This window comes from Haemaphysalis longicornis, unplaced genomic scaffold (assembly GCF_048455015.1).
Source record: "Haemaphysalis longicornis isolate Haplotype H1 unplaced genomic scaffold, Haemaphysalis longicornis Haplotype H1 scaffold_12, whole genome shotgun sequence".
Lineage (NCBI taxonomy): Eukaryota > Metazoa > Arthropoda > Arachnida > Ixodida > Ixodidae > Haemaphysalis > Haemaphysalis longicornis.
In genome coordinates this window covers 101,016,741-101,038,569 of record NW_027526225.1, presented here as the reverse complement: position 1 = coordinate 101,038,569, position 21,829 = coordinate 101,016,741, and the positions used below count along the sequence as shown (strand labels likewise).

At 46.0% G+C, this 21,829-nt stretch overlaps 1 protein-coding gene across 2 annotated transcripts in view; it reads left to right on the top strand.

Annotated features, from left to right (window-relative positions):
• LOC144163105 (lysosomal protective protein-like) overlaps positions 1–21,829 on the top strand; it is a 36,521-nt gene that overhangs the window by 12,567 nt on the left and 2,125 nt on the right. For both annotated transcript variants that reach the window (XM_077693907.1, XM_077693908.1), the window contains exons 4-9: positions 9,079–9,324; positions 9,879–9,970; positions 10,453–10,555; positions 12,224–12,409; positions 17,871–17,992; positions 21,430–21,589. In XM_077693907.1, the coding sequence (XP_077550033.1) occupies positions 9,079–9,324; positions 9,879–9,970; positions 10,453–10,555; positions 12,224–12,409; positions 17,871–17,992; positions 21,430–21,589 (909 nt within the window). The remainder of the gene's footprint in view (positions 1–9,078; positions 9,325–9,878; positions 9,971–10,452; positions 10,556–12,223; positions 12,410–17,870; positions 17,993–21,429; positions 21,590–21,829) is intronic.

Here is a 21,829-nt window from a genome sequence, read left to right as displayed (position 1 = left end):
CGCAGCTAACATGCCTCAAGAATCTCTCTCAAACAGTTTGCCAATTTTTTGACATTATTGTTCCCGGAAGCTCTTCAACCAAAGCAATGCTATTCATGAAATTTTAAAGAAGGCATGATAGGTGAGGGAGAATGGAAGGTAAGCGAAATACTATCCCATTTGCGGCCCAACGCCGTACAACTGAATTGTTATGCATATAATTCAACCAGCTCCAATCTCTGTGCCGTTAAATAGATCGGTGCTAGCCCACATTACAGAATTCTTTTGTCACATTATAGCATCTTGGAAGTGATTCATTAAGAGTAAATAACCTGTATAAACATTCTAAGTCTTTATATTTCACTGAAAAGTGAGGTTAATCCAGACATCATTATTGAGATTTCTTCGCGTGAACAGGAATTGTAGCACATAAATATCCTTTTTTTGTTTCCTGCACGGTACATATCTCCAAATGAACGCTGTCCCGAATGTTTTGCGTACGGAGAAGAAGTATGCGTCAAACTTATTGGGTAGCCATCGTTTGAAAATGGCAGTTACGAAAACAATTCAATCAAACTTGGATTTTCGCAAGAACCGCGTTGCGCTCGAAGACAATAGGTGATATTTTAATGCCGAATTATTAAACATATATCATGTTATGCCCACGCGGTTTTACAGGTACGTTTAAACGGCTTTCGGGTTCTCTATGAGGAGCTTGCTTTCTCAATTGTTTTATTTTATTTTATCTTTAGTGGATACAGAAACACACAGAATAAGAAGGTAATGAATAGAAAAAAATAGAAATTATACACAGAACTTCATCCCGCATAAACCACAGTCACCCTATCGCACCAATAAATGGCCACACCTCTGCAATGATAACCTCCTTCTTTCCCAATGGGGTAACACTGTGGAACAAACTACCTGATAATATAGTCACGTGCAATAACCGCCAAATTTTCCGCAATAAACTAAAATGTCACAGGTCGCAATCTAACTGAATGCGCTGTTTCCCTGCCAATGTTTAAATACTTTTCAACTATACTGTATAAACGGTTGTCACTTTTCTCTGGAAGCCGCACCGTTGTACCTGTAGTTTTTATTTGCATTCGGTGATGTTTACTTTGTTACTTAACATATTGTACCATTTTTTTATCATTGTTCTCTGAATGTTCACGCTTGGAACCCTTTAAGTTGTGTTGGGTTGTTTATTATACCTTGTACGCCGCCCCCCCCCCCCCTTATGTAAGGCCTTCAGGCCTTTAAGGTGGAATAAATGAAATGGAATAAACGAAAAAAAAAATATTCTTTAAAGCGGGGAGGTCAGAAGTGATATGGGGACCGGAGGGAGATGAGGAGAAAGGTGGGCGTACTGAGTTCTACTTATTTATTTATTTATTTATTTATTTATTTATTTATTTATTTATTTATTTGTTTGTTTGTTTGTTTGTTTGTTTGTTTGTTTGTTTATTTATTTATTTATTTATTTATTTATTTATTTATTTATTTATTTATTTATTTATTTATTTATTTATTTATTTATTTATTTATTTATTTATTTATTTGAATACCCTCAAGGCCCATAGGGCGTTCAACACAGATGTGTCGCGCAACTCTAGGAGCTCGATTCCCGCCAGTATGCCTCGCCCGAAGAAGCTGCTCACTTAGACTGAGTTGGAGGAGGGCACATGTACGCGAGCCGAGGCTGACCGTCATACTGCCAAGGCGCGTGTGGCTCGAAACGCCGAACACCATACGCGAACGCAGAAACTGCTAAACGCTGCGAGAACGGTACGCCGTTCAAGAGGAGCGTCGAGAGTTCGGTGAGCAGCAGCTAGCTGCAGCGGTGACCCCGTACCTACCTGCGTTTATGGAACGCCTATTAAAAAATTGGCCGCGTATCTGCTCCTTTCGTTACAAATGCCGTCAAAAGACGATAGTCTTTACCGGCTTTTGCGAAGTAAATGCCTCCCTTCGCTTTCCCGCTCACCTCTCATGTTATTCCTCTTGCATCGCGCTCCTCCCAAGGTAAAGACGCCAAAGGTTTGCTTAAATCATTTTAAATTTCTCGCGTTCCTCTGCTCTAAACCGGGTGTCTCAATGCGAACGCTGCCGTACGGCGAAGACGCTCGTTAATCGAGGCGCTGCATTCGTTGAGGCGAGCGGACGTGCTTCGAATCGGCTCCTGCAATAATGACATTTAATGCAGCATAATTAGCTAGTACCACGATTTCCACTACGGTACTGTATTCGAGAGGTCATCCGGTATCTCCCGATACCATTTTCGACTACCTGGTCCCAGTAGTTTTGGAGTTCTCTCCGATTTCTCGGTGTGCGGCGCCCCGACCACGCTAAGCCTACAGTAGGCCTAGCCCTTCACCGGCACCGACGGGCCGACTTCGGGCGGCTAGGCCTAGCGATAGGCCTCGCTGACCACGCCATGGGATCTACAACGACGGAAATGGATACCACGACGCTGACGGAAGAAAATGGCAGCCCGGATATGCAACTGGGCAACTACGAAGGCAACACGAGCATCGAAGTGCCCGGTGAAGACCTTAACCCTACGGACACAGCTGGATGGACCACCACCGGCAAGCGTAACAAACAAGCCACGCCATCAACTGGTGAGTCCCCTGCCATTGATCGCCCATCAAGACCCAGAGAGAGAGCCAATTATGCCAAGAGGATAGCCACAGCTCTTACCAAGGCAGCTCGCATGCCGCAAGTGCTGCCTAGAGAGGATTTCAAGATCATTGTTCGACCACGTGGTGGCCTAAACCTAGCAAGAACAGAAGCAACTATCGTCATGTCCGCACTCTTAGCATCATCCGGAGTTCTGAAACAAGATGCCAGCGCAGACACAATCTGCAATAATAATGCCCAGAATATTATAGTCATCAGCACTCCGTGTCAGCAACGAGCTATGCAGTATCTCAGAATGAAGACTCTCTTTATTGGAGGCAAGACCCACGATATTTGCACGTACCAAGCCGCACAGGAAGATACCGCAAAAGGAGTCATTAGAGGAGTGGCTATTGAAGATACGCCACAGGATATTAATGCTAACATAGTCAATTCCGCAAACCCTTTGGCCCTGCAAGCCCACAGAATTGGAAATACAACCACGGTCATTGTACTTTTCGAAGGCCATAAAGTACCCAACTACGTCAAATACGGTCCTCTGTTACTCAAATGTAGCCTCTACCGCAAACATTTCGACGTTTGCCGACAGTGTGGTAAAATAGGACATAGGGGGGGCGTTTGTCCCTTCCCAGATACAAGACTTTGCATTGCATGCGGCGAAGCTAACCCTAACGACGAGCATGCCCGCCATTGCAAACCTCGTTGCCAGCTGTGCAACGGATGTCACGTGACTGGGGTGAAAGAGTGCGCAAACAGGTACAAGATTCCATATATTGTAAAGCGAAGACAATGGGAGCGCAAGTTGCAGGGTGACCAACAACATCAACAACAGCTGCGCAAACCCCCTGCTCTAGACCTAGCGGACTCCCACTTTCCCCCATTGCGCCAGCCTTCTAACGACAAGAACAGTAGAAGTCGCTCGAAGTCCAGGAAGAATAGCCAGCAACGCGGCAACGGCTCGCGGCAACGCAGTGTCAGTCGAAACAGCCAACCATCCCAATCGAAGGAACGTGTAGCCTGGGCGGATACCCTGAAAACGCCTGCGATGCAAGTATATCATCCCACCCAGGAATCGGCGACTTTGAAGGCCCTTCGAACTGAGAACGAGCAGATGAAGCAGAAAATTAAAAGCTTGGAGCAAATTAACAGGGATATTCAAGAGAAGATGAATCAACTAATCTCAATGCAGCAGCGCTCCCAGCAGGCACCTCCCACCCCTGCCCCGATTCCTACACCAACGGCAGTAACGCCTAGTACCTCGCAAGGAGACAATGAGCCGACTAACAAGAAGAGGGCGATGGAGCTCTCTTCCACGCTAAAGGAAAAGAAATGGCAAGCACGACAGGACAAGCTTGAGGCGCGTGTCACAGCTCTTGAGGATAGATTCCAAGCATTTACAAAGGAGACTACTGACCATTTCCAACAGATTCAGACTATGCTGCTACGGATGCAAGCCCAGCTTAACACTCTTGTTCCTCTTCAAGAGTCCCAACTTGAGCACGCAGCACCACCATCTATAATACCTTCGGGTCCTACAACCCTGGGACAGTCGACAATGCCTTTACCCCAAGTTCCACCCCCGGTGCAATACCCATCATGGCCTCCACAGTAAAAGATCTCCTCATTTGGCAGTGGAATTGCAATGGTTACCCAAGTAAAAAAGCACTCCTGCAACAGCACCTCACAACGCTTGCCCGCAAACCGGACATTATAATGGTACAGGAAACGCCTAGCGAAGTTGCACCCAAGCTCTCTGGCTACCGCACGCACGCTAGCCCACCTAGTGCAAGAGCGGAAGCCCGAGGAGTTGGGCGCGGAGTTTCCATATTTGTCCGTAAAGGCATCACGTTTGTCGAACATGAACTCTTAGAACGCAGCGCTATCGAGCATTGTGCTATAGAGGTCATCACCGGGAAGAAACAGCGCAGAAGCACTTTCCTCGTAACACTGTATAGTAACCCTAAGCACCGGCAGCAACGTTTTCGCTCGCTGTTACACAAGGCATCGAGGCTCGCAAACGACAACACACTCATCATCGGCGGAGACTTCAACGCTCCACATCAAGACTGGGGCTATCCAACGTCTACACCCAAAGGCCGTTACCTCATAGAGGATGGAACCGAAGTCGGTCTCCATATGATCACGGACCCAACCGATCCCACTCGATGTGGCACTTCGATCTCAAGAGACACGACCACTGACCTAACACTTGTCAGTGCGCCGGACACTCAGCGGCCTATCCGATGGAGAAACACCCATGAGGACTTAGGCAGTGATCATTATGTCCTCGAAATCACCGTTCCCCTCTCTGAAAAGACGCCGGTAGTCCATAAACACACCCATACGGATTGGATAGCTTTCCGGAAATCTCTACCCACAGAAAGAATGGAGATAGATGACATCGAGGCTTGGGCGGCTGCTGTAGTCCAAACGACCAAGGAAGTCACGCAAGAAATAGAGACCGCGGAAGATATCCCCCAACTAGATAGTCACCTGGCGCATTTATTGGAAGCTAAGAAATCCGTCAAGGCCTAAACCTAGCAAGAATTTAGAGTGCAGCTGGCAGAAGCAACGTCTGAACCGTCGCCTCCGAAAAAAGGTGGCAACTCTCAATCGACAAATTGAAGCCCACTGTAAGGTGTTATGTGCGCAACAGTGGCACGAGCTGTGTGCGGAGGCAGACGGGCAACTTCATAAGAGTAAGACTTGGAACTTGCTCCGGCATCTTCTCGATAACACCAAGACAAAGAGCCATCATCACAACACGTTACAACGTATCCTCCACAGAGCATTGGTGGCCATGGGGAAAAGCGAAGTAGAGAGAAGACTGGATGAAAAGTACTTACCCGTAACACCCACCCACGACCACCCGGAATACGCCGGAATGAATAACGCCGACCTAGACCGAGACATCGAAACATGGGAAGTTCGGGCTGCATTACTAACCCTGAACTGTAAGTCGGCAGCCGGCCCTGACCGGGTATCAAACAAGGCACTCAAAAATCTCAACGATGCTGCAATTGACGCCCTTGCGAGATATTTCAACGTCTGCTGGAGCACAGGCCGACTTCCTCGCCAATGGAAGACTGCTAGGACCGTCCTGATCCCGAAACCGGGTAAGCCGCCCAGCATCGAACACCTACGTCCCATTTCCCTTACCTCATGTATTGGCAAGGTCTTAGAGCATGTTCTTATGAATCGCTGGCAACGGTATCTAGAGGACAATGCACTCTACCCAAACACTATGGTGGGATTCCGTGAAAAGCTTAGCACCCAGGATGCCATGTTACTCCTCAAGTGGGAAATTGTCGACAACACCACTACCCGGGATAATCGAGCGATTCTCGGACTCGATATACAAAATGCTTTCGACAAAGTTCAGCATTCTGCGATCCTCCAACAAGTGACCAACCTCAACATGGGTCAGCGATCCTACAACTACATAAGAGATTTCCTCACGGGAAGATACACCCAGATCTGTGCAGGCCAACTAGAGTTACCGGAGAAACAACTGGGCAGTGTTGGAACACCGCAAGGCTCCGTTATCTCTCCGCTACTCTTTAGTCTAGTTATGATCGGCGTAGCCAACCGCCTAGAACAAGTGAAAGACGTCCGGCACACCATTACGCTGACGATGTTACCCTGTGGGTGACAGGAGGTAGTGATGGCCACATTGAAGAAACGCTACAGGAAGCTGTCAATGTGATAGAGGAGCAGCTGGCCGGTACGGGCCTCAAATGCTCCCCGTCCAAGTCTGAACTACTGATCATTCCGCCTTCCGGCCGACGTAAAAGGAACTATGCACACAACGTCCAAGTGCATACGAAAGAAGGGCAACTTATTCCTGAAGTGTCCAAGATCAGGATACTAGGAATGCTCCTTGAACGAGGTTGTGGCAACGGAGCAACAGTGACCAAGATTGCGGCCAAGGCAGTCTCAGCGTCACAACTGATCCGGCGTGTTTCTAATAGAAGGGCAGGCATGAAGGAGAAGAGTCTCCTACGCCTCATTCAATCCTTTGCTATCAGCCATATCGCCTATGTTGCTGCCTTTCACAACTGGCGCAAACAAGAGCAAGACCGCATCAATGCTACTATCCGTAAAGTCTACAAGATCGCATTGGGTCTCCTACAAAGTGCGAGCACCGAAAGGCTTCTTGCTCTAGGGGTACACAATACCCTAGATGAAATAGCTGAAGCACAACGCGTCACTCAACTTGAACGACTGTCTGCAACACGAACGGGACGTTACATACTACAAAGAGCCGGCCTTACACCTTCAAGCGACCCAGAGCTCATGAACAAAAGTCTACCAGATACACTTCGACAGCACCTCGTCGTATCACCACTACCCCGCAACATGCATCCTGAGCATAATCGGGAACGACGGCTCGCGAGGGCGAAAACCTTGATCGACCTCCATGCACGGGACAACGGAGCAGTGTATGTCGATGCAACCCATCTGCAGCACAACATGTACGTTGCCGCAACGATGCCTGCCACTACGGGAGTACTTCAATCAGCAGCCGGCGTCCGAGTATCTACAATCGCCCAGGCAGAAGAAGTCGCCATCGCCCTGGCCATCACAGATCCCCGGTGTACAACGGTCCTCAGCGACTCCAAGACTGCAATCCTCCACTACGCCAGAAACACAGTGTGTGCGGAAGCTGCTCGTATCCTTCGCGGTGTGCGAGCCAGTGATCGTGCCATCTACATCAAATGGTTCCCTGCCCACATGGGACTTGATATCTCGGGGAAGGGCAACCCTAATCATAATGAGACAGTCCACTCTGCAGTGCGAGATCTAGCTTGCCGCTTGGCAGGGAACGACTGCACTGACGCCTCGGAGTCATACGACATGGGCAAGGAACCCCTGTTAGCCTACAGTGAAATTTTACAATGGTACCGCAACAGTAGAAGATCTATGCCTCCCCCACACCCTGGTCTAACCCGTACGGAGGCGGTCCTCTTTCGTCAACTGCAAACACACTCTGTTCTTACCCCAGCCCTTGCCCGATACGTTTGCCCCGAGGTGTACGCCACGGACATCTGTCGTCTATGCCAAGAAGCACGAGCTACACTGGTACATCTACTATGGAACTGCCAGCCTCCTACTAGCAACACTACGACGTTCCCACCGCAGTTTGAAGCTGCAATGAGAAGCGAAGACTACGATACACAAGCCCGGGCCACTAGACTACTCAACAATGCACTAGACCAACAGAGGCCGGCTCGCCGTCCAGAGGGGATTACCCATGGCACCGCCCAGGATAATACCGGACACCACCGGTACTTGGGTTTGACAGTGCCTGGGACAACGACATCCCCCTCACTGGAGGGCTGAGCACTGGTCGCTCTCACTGGCGCCCCTAACAGGGTAGCCTCCCCTTGACTCGCCCTTGGGTGCTCTAATAAAGTTTTTACTCCACTCCTACTTCAACGTTCATAGAACCGCGTTTCCCTACTCCACGTGCGTTGCAAGCAGAACGTGGAACCTATCTAGTGGAACCTTGCGTAACTGTTGCCGGTTGATTTCTTAAAATGGCGCCAGACGCTATCGTGGCGCGGGCGACAGCAGGCGATGGTGGAGTGAATTCTTTTTCTGCAGTTGATGAAGTATTTAATTTCTCAAAAGTCAGGCATGCATGATTTTTTATAAAGGAACACTGCAAATATCCCTTCTGTATTGATTTGTTGTCTCATATTTGCGTAATGTCTTGTTCTTCTTCCACAATGTCGACAAGTATGAACGTTACACCGGACATCGACGGGTTGATTTAGCTGTGACTATATAAGACTATTGCGCAGGCACTGTTTTGCTTTGTCCGGGTGGCTGAATCGAGTCATAGACAGACAGACGGAGAGACAGACAGACATACAGACATACAGACAGACCAAAATTTCTGGGTTTAAGTAGCCCAAGAAAGACTATCGTCTTTAAAAACCACGTCTCCAGTCTCAGTTCGAATATTGGTGTAGCCTCTGCTACGAGCTCTGTTTCTTCTCGAACGTGTACGTGATCGATGATTACTAATGCCATTGCAGTAACAAATGATAATGTTACGGATTACGTTGCCCTCAACTTAAGTTGTAGCTTCTTTTATTCGCCTTGCTTCTTCCACCATTGACGCTTCCAAGATACCTGAAGTCTGCACTCGTCAACCCATGTCAATTTGTTTTCAACTTTATGGCAGCAAATTAATCACCTTTAATTTCTCAGTAGCGACCGTCTTATTCCCCCTTCATCGGTTATCTGTGATTTCTTTCCGCTAGCTTTAGCCATGGTGTATTCTGCTTACCCACCAAGTGACCTTTACCACAAATAAATGCGCCAGTGAAATTATGAACTGTGTGTTCTTAGTTTTGTTACTATGCACAAGACTGGGACAACCGTTGGGACAACGGTTGTCCCAGTAGGGACAACCGTTGCAGACAGTGACATTTTCTTCTTCAGATCGCCAACATGCTGTTTTTGGAAGCCCCTGCTGGTGTGGGTTTCTCCCATGATCCGGCGGGAAACTACAGCAGCAACGATGACTCGACGACGGCTAACATATATGAGGCTCTCCTCGATTTTTTCAAAAAGTTCAGTGGCCTGCAAAACAATGACTTCTACGTGGCCGGCAAGGGTAGTGCATCTACATACGTCACCATGTTGGCATATCGTCTGCTTGCTGAGCCCAAAGGCATCAAGCTCAAGGTAAAATTGCGGGCGCGAAAACATCTGGAAATTCTAAACAAACCCAACAGACTTCATCAGCTAGCGGTGAAAAATCTAAGCAGGCTTTATTAGGGACGAAGCCTCCTAAAGGCTCGGGCTGTCGGCGTCTGATGTCGCCGTCGTCTCATGTCGTCGTATTCTCATGTAGTCATGGTACTAAAAGACTGGGACACTCGTTTTCCAAGGCCTCGCGCTAGAACGTAACGCGTACTCAAAGAACACACCGCGGCACTCGTTTTCCAACGCCTCGCGCTACTTTTTAGCATACTTCTTACCTTGCTACGGGGTATGACACGAAGACAACTTAGGGTCATTCTGTCTCTTATTTAATTGTTTAAATCTGGTTCAACGCAAGAGAGGGCGCCACCGCCTTAGCAAGGGCGCGATTGCTCCGCCCACCGGCGCTTCTCCGGTGCCCAATCAGCACGCGCCGTGCGGCGAAAGAGAGACTTACAATGTTTGAATACACCTATACACTGCATGCGTCAGCCGTCCCCAGATGTTAATGGAGATGGCCCGGAATTTTTTTACAGGGATACGCGATCGGCAACGGAGCTCTGGACTTTCACTCCAACGGCAATTCCCTTATTTTGTTCGGACAGTACCACGGCCTCTACGACCTGTCGTGAGTTGGGATGCATGCCATGGAGGCAGACTTTTCAAGATTTCGTTTTTCCTAAATGATCGCGGTTTTCTTTCTACGCAGCTCTTGCATAACTGTAAATTAAAAATATTCGTCCTGTGCACCCAGTATTTTGCCGAAGAAAGCATTAACATTTTATAGCGATCATTACAAGGGTTGCTCAATGTTTACGAAGCCTATGCGGGTTCAAAATCGTACATAGCAGTGGCACTTTACTCGTTTTAAGCTCGTATGTGTTTCGTGACTACTAGCAGTTCAGCTCTGCGACACAAGATAACTGAACCTTTATTTCCTCATCTCCAAAAGTAAAGGCTCACTTCCGCAGAGTTGTGTGTTTAGTAAGCACCTTCCTTCGCTCTTTCAGCGCAATTTGTAAACGAAGTGTAAACTGACTCTCCTACATGGCCGTTTTAACTGAATAATCAGCATTTCGAACTCCTTCTACCCGCGTCTCTCCCCCTCAGGTTGTGGAACCAACTTCTGTCTTTGTGTTGCAACGGAAGTGCCTCAGTGGAAACGTGCAGTTTTGTCGAGCCACCGTTCGTCTCCTTGGAATGCGCCAATGTAGTAAGTGGACAGTGGACACTTTTGGGACTTTGATGTCAGTTCAAGTTTCGTCCACTTACTGATAGGACGTGTTGGCATTCCAGCTAATTGTCTACGCTTAGCTTTTCCTAGCAGGTTTATGGCCATGTTCTTCAGGATCTCCATCTGTTGTTTTGGGCATAATTTGCCTTTCAAAATAGAGGGGGATAGAATAAGATTTTAAACAAAAGCACGGGGACCAAAAAAATTTCGCCAGATTGACTATACTGGAAAAAACTGGGAAGCAAATGCGGTTGTCAATGTTAAAGAATCCACCCAGATACACTCATGTGTTCAGCTTGCGCACAATGGATACCGAACACCTCCGCCGATCTAGCTTGTGCGGGTATGTGGCTTCCAGCCTTTCTCAACATAAACAAAATTTATTGTGAAAAACTGTTCACAAAACAAATACTTTAAAAGAAGGAATAGATGACACGAGTGTAGTCCATTTATTCCTCTAAATAGCTGGTTTTGTGCGCAGATTTTCCTAATGAACTTATACCACCCAGCTCAGATTGCTGTTCTCCTAAGCCATGAACATATTTGCTCAAACTTATTCTGGGTTCAAGAAGAGCCTTATATGTAAAAGAGCCTTATTAGGGTTCAAGGGTTCAAGAAGAGCCTTATTCCTAAAAGCCTATGTAGATCCATTGACTAGTCTCCTAGAATTCGCTTCGCAGGAGTCGTAAGAAAGCCAAAAAACCCTTCCTTGTTGCGTAGTATTAGGTTCTTTGCTTTCTTCGCGTCCTTTTCGCCATTTCATTTGCAACCTTCATTGTCAGACGCTCCGGTATTTTGTACGTAGTATAATTTTCTTTATGTAGATACGCTACCCTCAAAGTCTCTAAGCTTAGACCGTTATTCTTATTCCGCGTGCATGTAGGTTGATGCAAGTACGCTTGGCGCCACACGGACATCAACATTAATGGGGGGTTAAAATTTATTGTGATTAATGTATTCATACAGTGTAAGGACGTACGTAGCTCCTTTATAGAATCACACGATCGTGATAATATATTTTAAACTTCACGGACGAATGTTTGGTCTTGTGAAAATAGGAGGCACTGAGTTAGGTGCGCCTCCAGGGACAAGAGAAGAGAGAGAGAGAAGGCTCTTTATTGAAAAAGCAGAGAGTTTTGTCGGCGTTTGCGATCGTCTACATGCTTCTCTGCTAGGGGTCGGGGATGTAGGCAGAACAGGCCCTAGAGAGAGGTGGGCAGAAAAAAAAAACGAAAGCAGACAAAAAACACTGGCGTGGCTTGGCGGGCTTGGCGAACTATTTTTTAGATTGTGTCACAGAATTTTTCACAGAATTTACAATTTTGAAATGTGGCCAATGTCCTCCAAATATGAAAACAAACTTTTTAGGGCCTGACGCTGCTTCGAGGGGCAAGTCCATGGTCCTAAGATGGGCTTCAAAGTTACCGGCCCTTGATCTAGGCGTTCAATATCATCAAAAGCAAAATATATGGCCGGTAGTGCCTTCCCTTCGTCGTGAAAACGTGACAGTGCTACTCTTACTGCAAGAAAAATTGACGACCAGATGTCCTTGCCCTCTAGTAGAAAATTAAATCTTTTAGTCTTCACAGATTGAAAGGTGTTTTACTGCGTATTAACCTAAGAGGGGTATTGTTTGTCTTCGTTAAGGTGCAGCAGGCGGCACACATAATCATCGAAATGGGGCTTAACAACTACGACATATACGGCGAGTGTGCTGGCTGGCGGCAAGACAGAAGAACTTCGACGAGCAACATCCGAGCCCGTCAAAAGCAGACCGGAGTTTCGGCCATTGCACACGAACATTTACTACAAAGTCTAAACATTTCGAGACCGGTAAGTCCTGCCACTAGGAACAACGCAATGACACGTTACTGAATGATGGTACTCCTCTTAGCGGCGAACGGGTAGAGTTGTAAAGGTGCACAAACAAAGTGTGGAAACAACACAACATCATTTTGGGAATTGCAGGGTAGGCCAAGGCAACCGGAGGTGTTATCCACTGCCCTTTGAAATTCGGCTGCCCTGAAAATAAAAAGGGGAGCAAGGTGACAAGCCATTTGCCAATTGAAATTTATTTATTTATTTATTTATTTAATTCAGTACCCACAGCGCATGTGGCATTACAGTGGAGGGGGAAGGGGTACAAGGAAATATACACTAATCAATACAAGTGATTTAACAATAAATGCAGAGTCAAACTTAAACAACATACACAACTTGAATACACTTGAATGTTTCAACGAATTCGGTTATAACATGGAAAAAAATGCATCGTTAGACATGACTGTGACAGTATCGCGAGGTAGCATATTCCAATTCGATATGGTCCTGGGGAAAAAATATTTTCTTAGGACATCTGTTTTACACTTCATTTCTCTTACCTTATTCACATCGTCCAAACGCAGAGAGGCATAATCAGGCCTAAAAAAGTCTTTTTCTCGCTCTAGCCAGTCCTGGAGTGAAAGATATGAAATAACTTCAGCCTAAGAGCCCTTCTACGTTATCCTAATGGTTCCCATCCAACAATCTCTTTTGCACGCGATACACTGAAATTCCTAGTGTAATGAATTGCAATGAATGGGTGAGTTTCCTGTTTGTGTTTTCATACCATCATATTTTTAATTTACCAGCGAAAAAATAACCGCGTCAACTCGTCATAGCACCGTCACTCTCAACAAAACCTTCAGTAACCTTCACGCTAGGGAGAATGATCCTGATGTCCCCTCCCTGTTTGAGAACGAAAGGGTTACGAATGGTCGCACAATGCAGATTCTCTTTCAGTGAACGCATTAGTGGTGTACATGCTGTGTTTACATGCATATGTACAATTCCGCACGTAAATCTCGGAAAATATTTACGCGCGTTCTGCGTCAAAATATGCGTGTACCTTCATGAGTACAGACAAACCTATAATGGTGATAATGTAACGACCCATTCACTAATTGGAGACAGATGCTTTTGCAATCATTACATCATAAGGAGTACTCAGACCAAGGAGGCGGGTTAGATTCCCGGTCACGGCGGCCGCTTTTCTAGTGGAAGCGAAAAGCGAAAACAGCCGCGTGTTCGAGATTTCGGCGAACGTAAAAGATCCCCAGGGGGTGGAAATTAATCCGGAGCCCTCCACTACGGCGCGCCTCATCGCCTGTGTAGCGTCGGTGCACTAAAACGTCTCAATCAATCAATCAATCAATCAATCAATCAATCAATCAATCAATCAATCAATCAATCAATCAATCAATCAATCAATCAATCAATCAATAATCACTCACTCAATCAATCTATCAAATAATCATAGGGAGTGCTTAGGTGTCTTCGTATTCAGTTTCTTCATTACCGATTTATTTTTTGTTGCTTCAGTATTCTTATTTGCTTGTTTTACCATGCCTCCATGTATCATGAATAGAATAGAATAGAAAAGAATAGAATAGAATAGAATAGAATAATACCGTGAATAGAAAGTTAAAGTTTGTTAATTAAAAAGGCTGATTTGTCCTGACAGTAATGATATCAATTGTATCGCAAACTTCAATGGAATAATGGAGACAATCGGAAAAACAGACGCAGCAGTGGCCACTCCCCAGCCACTTTGTAGCGATTTATTTGTGACGTCACAAAATCTTGTTTGTGTGATTAGCGTCCGTCGACCTCAGCCGTCACCAAAAACATGACTGGCAGGTTGTAGTGGGGCCTCCAGTTCTGTTCGATCGCATCACTTGAATGCTAACGTGCATTTAAACACCGATAGCTATATTTTTAGGTCTGGCCTCTATATCATGTCACTCCTGCCCATACCATGTCCCTGTAACACGAAATTTGAAATTTTTTCAATTATTGTTTTTTTTTGTTTGGTTTAAGGTAAAAAAAATGGCCGCGTATCTGCTCCTTTCGTTGCAAATGTCGACAAGAGACGATTGTCTTTGTCGACATTTTCCAAGCAAATGCCACCCTTCACTTTCCCGCCCCCTCTCAAGCTGTTCCTCTCCTGTCTTCCTCCCAATATAACAGGCCATAAATTTGCTCAAATAAATTTAAATCTACCGCGTTCTACTTCTCCAGGTCGGGTGTCTTGATGCCAGCGCTGACGTAGGACGGAGACGCGCGTGCATCAAGGCACACGACTACAATGTTTACAGAACCACGCTGCCCTACTCCACGAGCGTTCCCAGCTGAACGTGGAACCTATCTAGTGGAACCTTTCGTTATTGTTGCCATTTGATTTTCTTTTAAAATACCGCCAGTAGCTATAGTAGCGTGCGCAACAGCAGGCGACGGTTTTCTGCAGTTGATGTAGTATTTCATTTGCTCTAGCAAACAACAAGCATCGATGAATTTGTTTTATAAAGGAACACTGCAAATATTAGTTATGTATTGATTTTTTGCCTTATATTTGCGTAATGTCTTGTTCTTGTTGAACAATGTGGACAAGTATGAACATCGACACCGGACTTAGACGTTTAGATTTGGCTGAGGGATTTGGCCGCGCGGCTGAATCGAGTCACAGACAGACAGACAGACAGACATATAGACAGACGAAAATTTCTGCGTCTAATTAAGCAGAGTCCTTCAATGCTTTCCTGGTCACGAAACTGCTCCTAACTCAATGAGAGAGCTTCATATGCTGCGTTGGGCCGCCGCGCGGTGGCGCCACCATCTCACTGAGGGGCGGCATTGCGCTGGCTCGAACGGCAAAGACGCGGCGAGTTGTGTTTGTTTTGTGCGGGAAAAAAATGTAACTTGGATGAGCAGCTTTCCGTGTTTATGCTACTCGTGAACTTTCCTTTGTCGACCACACGCAAGAAGAAAGAACGGTAACCGTCGTCAGAAAGTTAGACCACCCAACCTGGCGATACTGTCCCTCGCGCTTTTGTGATACGACTTAATTAGTGCAACACGTGTTGCGTCCCGGGATGTCGTTCCTTGTACAACGATACAACAGAAAATGTTTCCTTGTTGTGTTTACCGAGCAACGGGGAGCTGCGTGAGAAATGGAGGCGCGCCATTCCAAGGCAAGAAACGGGAGATTTCAGCTTCAATTTCAAGTGTGTGAGAGTGTGTGGGAATGCACTGTGTGTGAGAATGAAAAAAGCAATGTACCCTTGTGAGAGCACCCTGGACCGAGAATTGTATAAGGCTAACTTAAAGCCGGATTTTTATCAGATCAGTCAGGTAGTAGCGGTGCTTCATTACCTGTTTGCAAACTTGTATTGCCTTGGGCTCAGCCTTGCATGTAAGTAAAGCTTTGGGACGTCCTTGTGCTTTTACTTTTCATATTTCCGCGAATTATCCCTTAGGGTTCGTTTTGTTTGTTTTGTAACCGCGCGTGGCCACTTCCGGTTTTCTTATCAGGCGTTTCAACCGGAGCGCCCGTTTGCTCTTTTTGTCGTACGTCCCGTCGGGCAATATTGTTTGATATGAAAAGGGTGTCACCTTGTCGCTAACTTGATTTTTTATTTCTTCGACAATGTTCTCGATTCTATTTCCATGGATCTGAAATTAATAACGTTCCGGGAGTAATGCATGCATAGCAAACGCCGCGCAACTCACGTTATCGACGTTCATCTGTTCACGTCACACTGCGGACTGCTGCTTCGGCGTTTGTGTTTCATTCTAGTCTTTTGTAGAGCAGGAGCTCGAATAAACTTTCGGTCAGAAAAGCTTTGCGTCATTCTTGGCTACGTGGCAATATTCTGTTTCCTCCGTGTGGTGCGCATCGCAGCGAAAAAAAATTGTACGCTGGACCACGCTCTTTTGTCTCCCTTCGTAATATTGAAATTTTTTGTTGCGTGTGATAAAATCACTTTTATGGTAATTTTTTCGCTTCCTTTTTTTGCAAGGATTGCAAAGCGTGGAATCGGAAAGACGCATGGTGCAACATATCTCTTCGTGTTTTGATCCTTCGCGTTTCTGCAGCGTTTTTAGATGTTCTCAAGTATAAACCCACTCATCGGAACGACAATACTATTGGGCTATCTCGTTTAGCGTTCTCTGCATTCCAGAGCAATCAACGGATTCATTAAGCGTAGTCTGAACGACGCGTACTTGGTTTCTTTCAGTTTTTTTTTATTGTAGTATCCATTGGCCCACAGCAGTCCGTGACTACGGAGCTACCGTATGTGTGGTAATTACAACTTTTGCTTTAAAGGGACCCAGAAAAGCTTTGTGAAGGTGGCAATCAAATGCATTCAGGTGGTAGAACACATAACGGGGGATTTTTGAGCCAAGTGTGAGCCCCATGCGTTGTACGGATAATTTGTAAACAATTTTTGAAGAACGCCTTTCTCAGCCGGTGAGCGCGCCGCCGCAGCGAGCCGACCGCGGCTGACGCGACGGCGAGGCGCACCCCTGATTCGGCCGATCGTCGATCGCCGGCAACGTCACTACCATTGGCTTCCGGTTGCTCTTCCTCCTTCCTGCGCGATCCCGAGGCAAAGGCAGCAAAGGTACAGTGTACTAGAAGGGGCCTTCTAGTACACTGTAGCAAAGGCGGGTCCGCAGCGATTGACGCGTGCCTAGGCGCAGGAATGTAGCTAGCGGAGAACGAAGTCGAGCGTCGCGATGTCACATGGCTATTCCCAGTGTTTCCAGCTGCTTTGAAAGAAGCAGAGAGGGAGGAGGAATCGATCGGCAAGGGGGGAGAGGTGCACTTAATTGCTTCTGGCGCAGCTAATACTGAATGTAGATCAATAATTCCAACCGCATTGCATCGCTATATTGGTACTACACCACAAAAAAGGCCTTTTGAAACTTTTACGAAAGGCTTTTCTGGGTCCCTTTAAGAAAAGGAGCAATAGAGATTTAAAAATCCGTAAACACGACGGTGCAGCGCTTGTGCCAGAGGACAACAGAAGCCGTTGCCGTTCGCGGCCGAAGTCTACGGTAATTTACGGGTAAAAAATACAACCGCATTAAATCAGGTGGCATACACAATGACTGGACTATTCATCGCTAACCACTACGAAAAAAGCACACTTAATCAGCGCGCAGACACCAAAAGCAGTGAGCGTTTGCACGCCAAGAGCTGGCCAATATGCCGCAAGCGCGGCGGCTGGATGCCCTTCGTGCGGCGGTGGCGCCTGTAGTGGCGCCCGCGGTCCGTATATGAAACGAGCGCCGAAGTTTCCTGACCAGTAAAGCATTGAAGGACCCTGGTTTAAGTAACTATCGACTTCAAAAACGTTTTTGGGGGCTGGGACGGAGCTGAGTAAGCTACCAAAAGCAAGTTCTCTCAAACTCAGCAAAGCTGTTTCATGACCCCTTTATACTTTCCCGTGCATTCTATATCATCCGTCAGAAAAAGTTTGGAAAGAACCCGGCTTGTGTGCGCAACGATGACGTAGCCACGTACCTCAACCAGCCTCAAGTGCGCAAGGCTGTGCACGCTGCAGAGTCGCCGCTGCTGTGGACATCGTGCAGGTATGCGAGGCTACTGTGCCAATTTCCATCATTTTCTTGCCCCCACCCCCTCCCAAAAAAAATAAAACAAGAAAAAAGCGGGCAACAACACCCACACCGGCAAAGCTGTAGAACTGCACTTTAAGCAACGGTACTTCTGTAATCGCGCGTTCTTTCTAGGTAACCAAATTACAAACCAGCTCAAAAGTAAACAAACGGGCTGAGCTGGGTTTGCGAAGACAGCAGCCAATTACCCCAATAAACATGAAGAACATTTCGGGAGGCGCGGCGTCGTTCTAATTAGGTGAAGGCGGTAGCCTTGTTGGACCTTCTCGCGACGCGCTGTGGAACTTTCTGTTTACTTTTGCGGGATACTGTTTACAAAGGGATACCGTTTACAAAATGTTTACTTTTGCGGGATACTGTTTACAAAGGGATACCGTATACAAAATTGAACGTCCATAATTGGAATTTATTGCAAACTATATTACTTCTCTTTTTAATTGTGGAATCAATATAGTATGCCGTTGAATTGCTTGCCTCTCTTTTAACAATTATTTTCTTTAATTTTTTATGTACAGATTATAGCTGAGTGTAGCAGTACGGGTAATATTTAGAAGGCGTACCTAAAATTGTCATCACACACACAGAAGAACAACACAAACAGGACGATTGCAGAAAATAAATTTATTCATCTTTAGTGTAGTCTTAAAAAGGCAGTGGGTCGTAATTCAGGGGGGATTCTAAATTTAATTAGCGCGTAATGATGATACCCCGCGCTCAACGCAAGCATAAAAACTGCTCGAAACGGCGAAATTGATTCGCAGCTCAAATTCATAGTTGGCTTCGCTGTAATGAGATGCTAACGTTATCCTACGTGCTTCCAGCGAACCTTCTTCGTCAAAGGGAGAAACGACACGTAATCAGAAACTGAACACAGTAGTAAGAAAACTATCATGCGCAGCAAATGCGAATGAAGGGACTTGTATGCGGCTCCACAAGCACGTTCTTTAGAAAAGCGTTTAGCTAAAAAGAATTCGCAAAAATGTGTTACCACTGCGGCGGAATGACCGTCCTGAGAAGTACAAAAAGGAAGTACAAAGAAAATACTGAGAAGTACGAAAACTAAGCACGAAACATTTCCAGTTTCTTGGACTCGTATCTCCCGACGTGCAGCCGACGTCCTCAATTTTATTGGTAGGTTTTATAAGCGGGAAGTTATTTTAATATGACTTTTGCGTTCTTCCTAAGCTTTCATTTGTAAAACGGTCACCATGCTGCCTACGTTTCCTACTTTATAATTTTGTACACTGCTAATCAAGTCATAAGTGCAACTAGCCATCTCTACATTCCACTTGACTGCAGATTAAAAACATTCGTGACGTATCTCATGCAACAAAACAAACGTTTTGGCATCTGGAAAGCCGTCGTCACCAGCTTGAGTCAGCCCACATGAACGTGTTAGCTCTGGATATTATACACCGGTCTGAGTTACAAAACCCGCTCGGGAAACGAGACTACAGAAAGGGCATAGAGATACGGCGCTGCCTAACGGCTGAGTTTATTGTCAGTGAATAGGAACAAATAAAAGGCACGTTATATCCGTCTTGAGGACAGAAAAGAAAAAGACAACAAAGGGTAATAAAGGTACAAAAAATGTGCAATCAATTCTATATGGTACAGTAATCTGCACTACTAACATATTAGTAGCAACTAGCACGCCATGTATCAAAGCCCTACTTATCTCCACTATCACCAAGAAAGCCAATTTCCTTCCCCCGTGAGGGCAATGGAGGGCGCGCTAACGTAATCCTGTTTCCAGAAGCCGTGATTGAAGCCTGCCTTGTATCTTTGAAGGCGAAACCATCAATTTTCGCTCTAACGAGCGAATGTAGCGGAAACCCTCCTCTTCGCGTACTCCAACCTGAAGAAGGGGCGGGTCGAATTCCGTCCGGTCATTACTTCCGAGTGATGGCCGCACTGGTGCTCCGTCGGCCACCTCCTCGTGGCCACTGGCAGCGACCGGTTCTGCGCTTCTGACCTCACCAATGCTGCCATCTGTCAGCGCACCTTACATCCTGATCTCGCGTCCACATCGACGTAGTCCCCAAACACACTTATTTCGAATGTCCGAAAGGGTCCGTTGTGCTATTCTTTCCGGAGGCGACGCAGCCTCGTGTGTAGGCAGCGGGGCTGTGATGTAGGCCCCAAGCTCCAGGCGCGGTGGTGGGTAGTACGAATTATCCGTAGCGGAGACACCTCGCGTTCGAATTAACGGGCTTTGAATACGTTGGCTTCTATGGAGGCTTGGCCGGACCAAATCGTAAATTAGTAAGGTTGACGTCTGGGCTAGTTGGTTCAACATGTTAACTTTACAACGCAATAAAGACAGACACAAGTACGAGTAAGGGACATACGCAGCGGTGCTGAGCAGGAGTGGCAATCAGACCATAAGGGAGATAATCGAAGCAGAAGAGATTGTACGGTTGAGGGAAGACTGCATCAGTGTTCCTTCAATCTGACTAACTGCAAAGGAATTGGCTTACTTACACGAATCACGTGTTGGCACTGGACGGCAACTGCGGGCAGAATAAGTGTAGTGAATTTGATAACTTGTTAATCTACTTTTATGCTGTAGTGTCGCCATATCTTGCATCTATAAATGGCTTTTCCCATGTCAATAAACTATCAGTTGGAAGCCAGCGCTGCGTATGTCCCTTACTCGTACTTGTGTGTGTCTTTATTTCGCTGTAAAGTTAGCAGTTAACAAATCGTAAAGTTCGAATTATCTACGAATTCGAATTATTGAAGTTCGAATTAACGAGCTTTCACTGTACTACGTTCCATACCGCATTCCCATTTTGGTTCCTTCGCTGCGGCCATGAACAGGCTGCGTGTGCGCGCTCGCGCGTTCGTGCAGAGGTGTGCTTTCAATGTTTTGGTTGATCTCTTAATGGTTTAATCGCTATGATCAATCAATCAATCAATCAATCAATCAATCAATCAATCAATCAATCAATCAATCAATCAATCAATCAATCAATCAATCAATCAATCAATCAATCAATCAATCTGTTTATTTGGCATCAACATACTTACAGATGTCGGGAGCGTGGAGAAAAGCAAACAAAAGCTGCTTCACGCGGTCAGTGCCCTTCAGTATACACGTCAAGTAAAAAGTGTACACTCAAATTGTAATGCAGACTGCTTGAAATCCCCAGCTCTGAGTAATACGGTAGCACGTTTTCCTACTGCAAAAAATATATTAATGTTCGAAAACCAAAATCTGCCGTGTAAAGTAAAGTTGTAAGTTTCCTTTACGACTTCTGCAGTAATACAGCTTCACATTTCTTGCTGCAAGTTATACATTAAGCGTGACTTATGACCTGTTAGCCCGCGCAGAAATATCCCTGTTTATTTTATTTTTCCTCTTTTCGTTGTCTCTAAATTCCTCGTAGTGACGCGTTATTTTATGAGACACAGTATCTCACACTGCGAGACGTCATCAAGAAGCTAGTGGACACGGGACATTTGAAGGCTTTGTTTTACAACGGCGATACCGACCTTACCTTCAACGCCGTTGGCAACCAGTGGTTTCTCGACAGCCTTGGCTACGAGGTAAGACTTTATCCACGTATGGGGTTGATCAAAGCGGGGACAAGAGAATAATCATCGCCACCTTTTAATAATCAACGTGTCCACATAGCACTGATACGCACAACCCAATGACTCAAAATAGCGCTAAATTCCACATCTAAATGGTTGTTTTAGATGCAATCCTTACCAAAAAAAAATAGCTTATAAAAATGATCGCCTGCTTCATGCTTCCAGCTTTATAAATGCTCGAGATTTTTACAG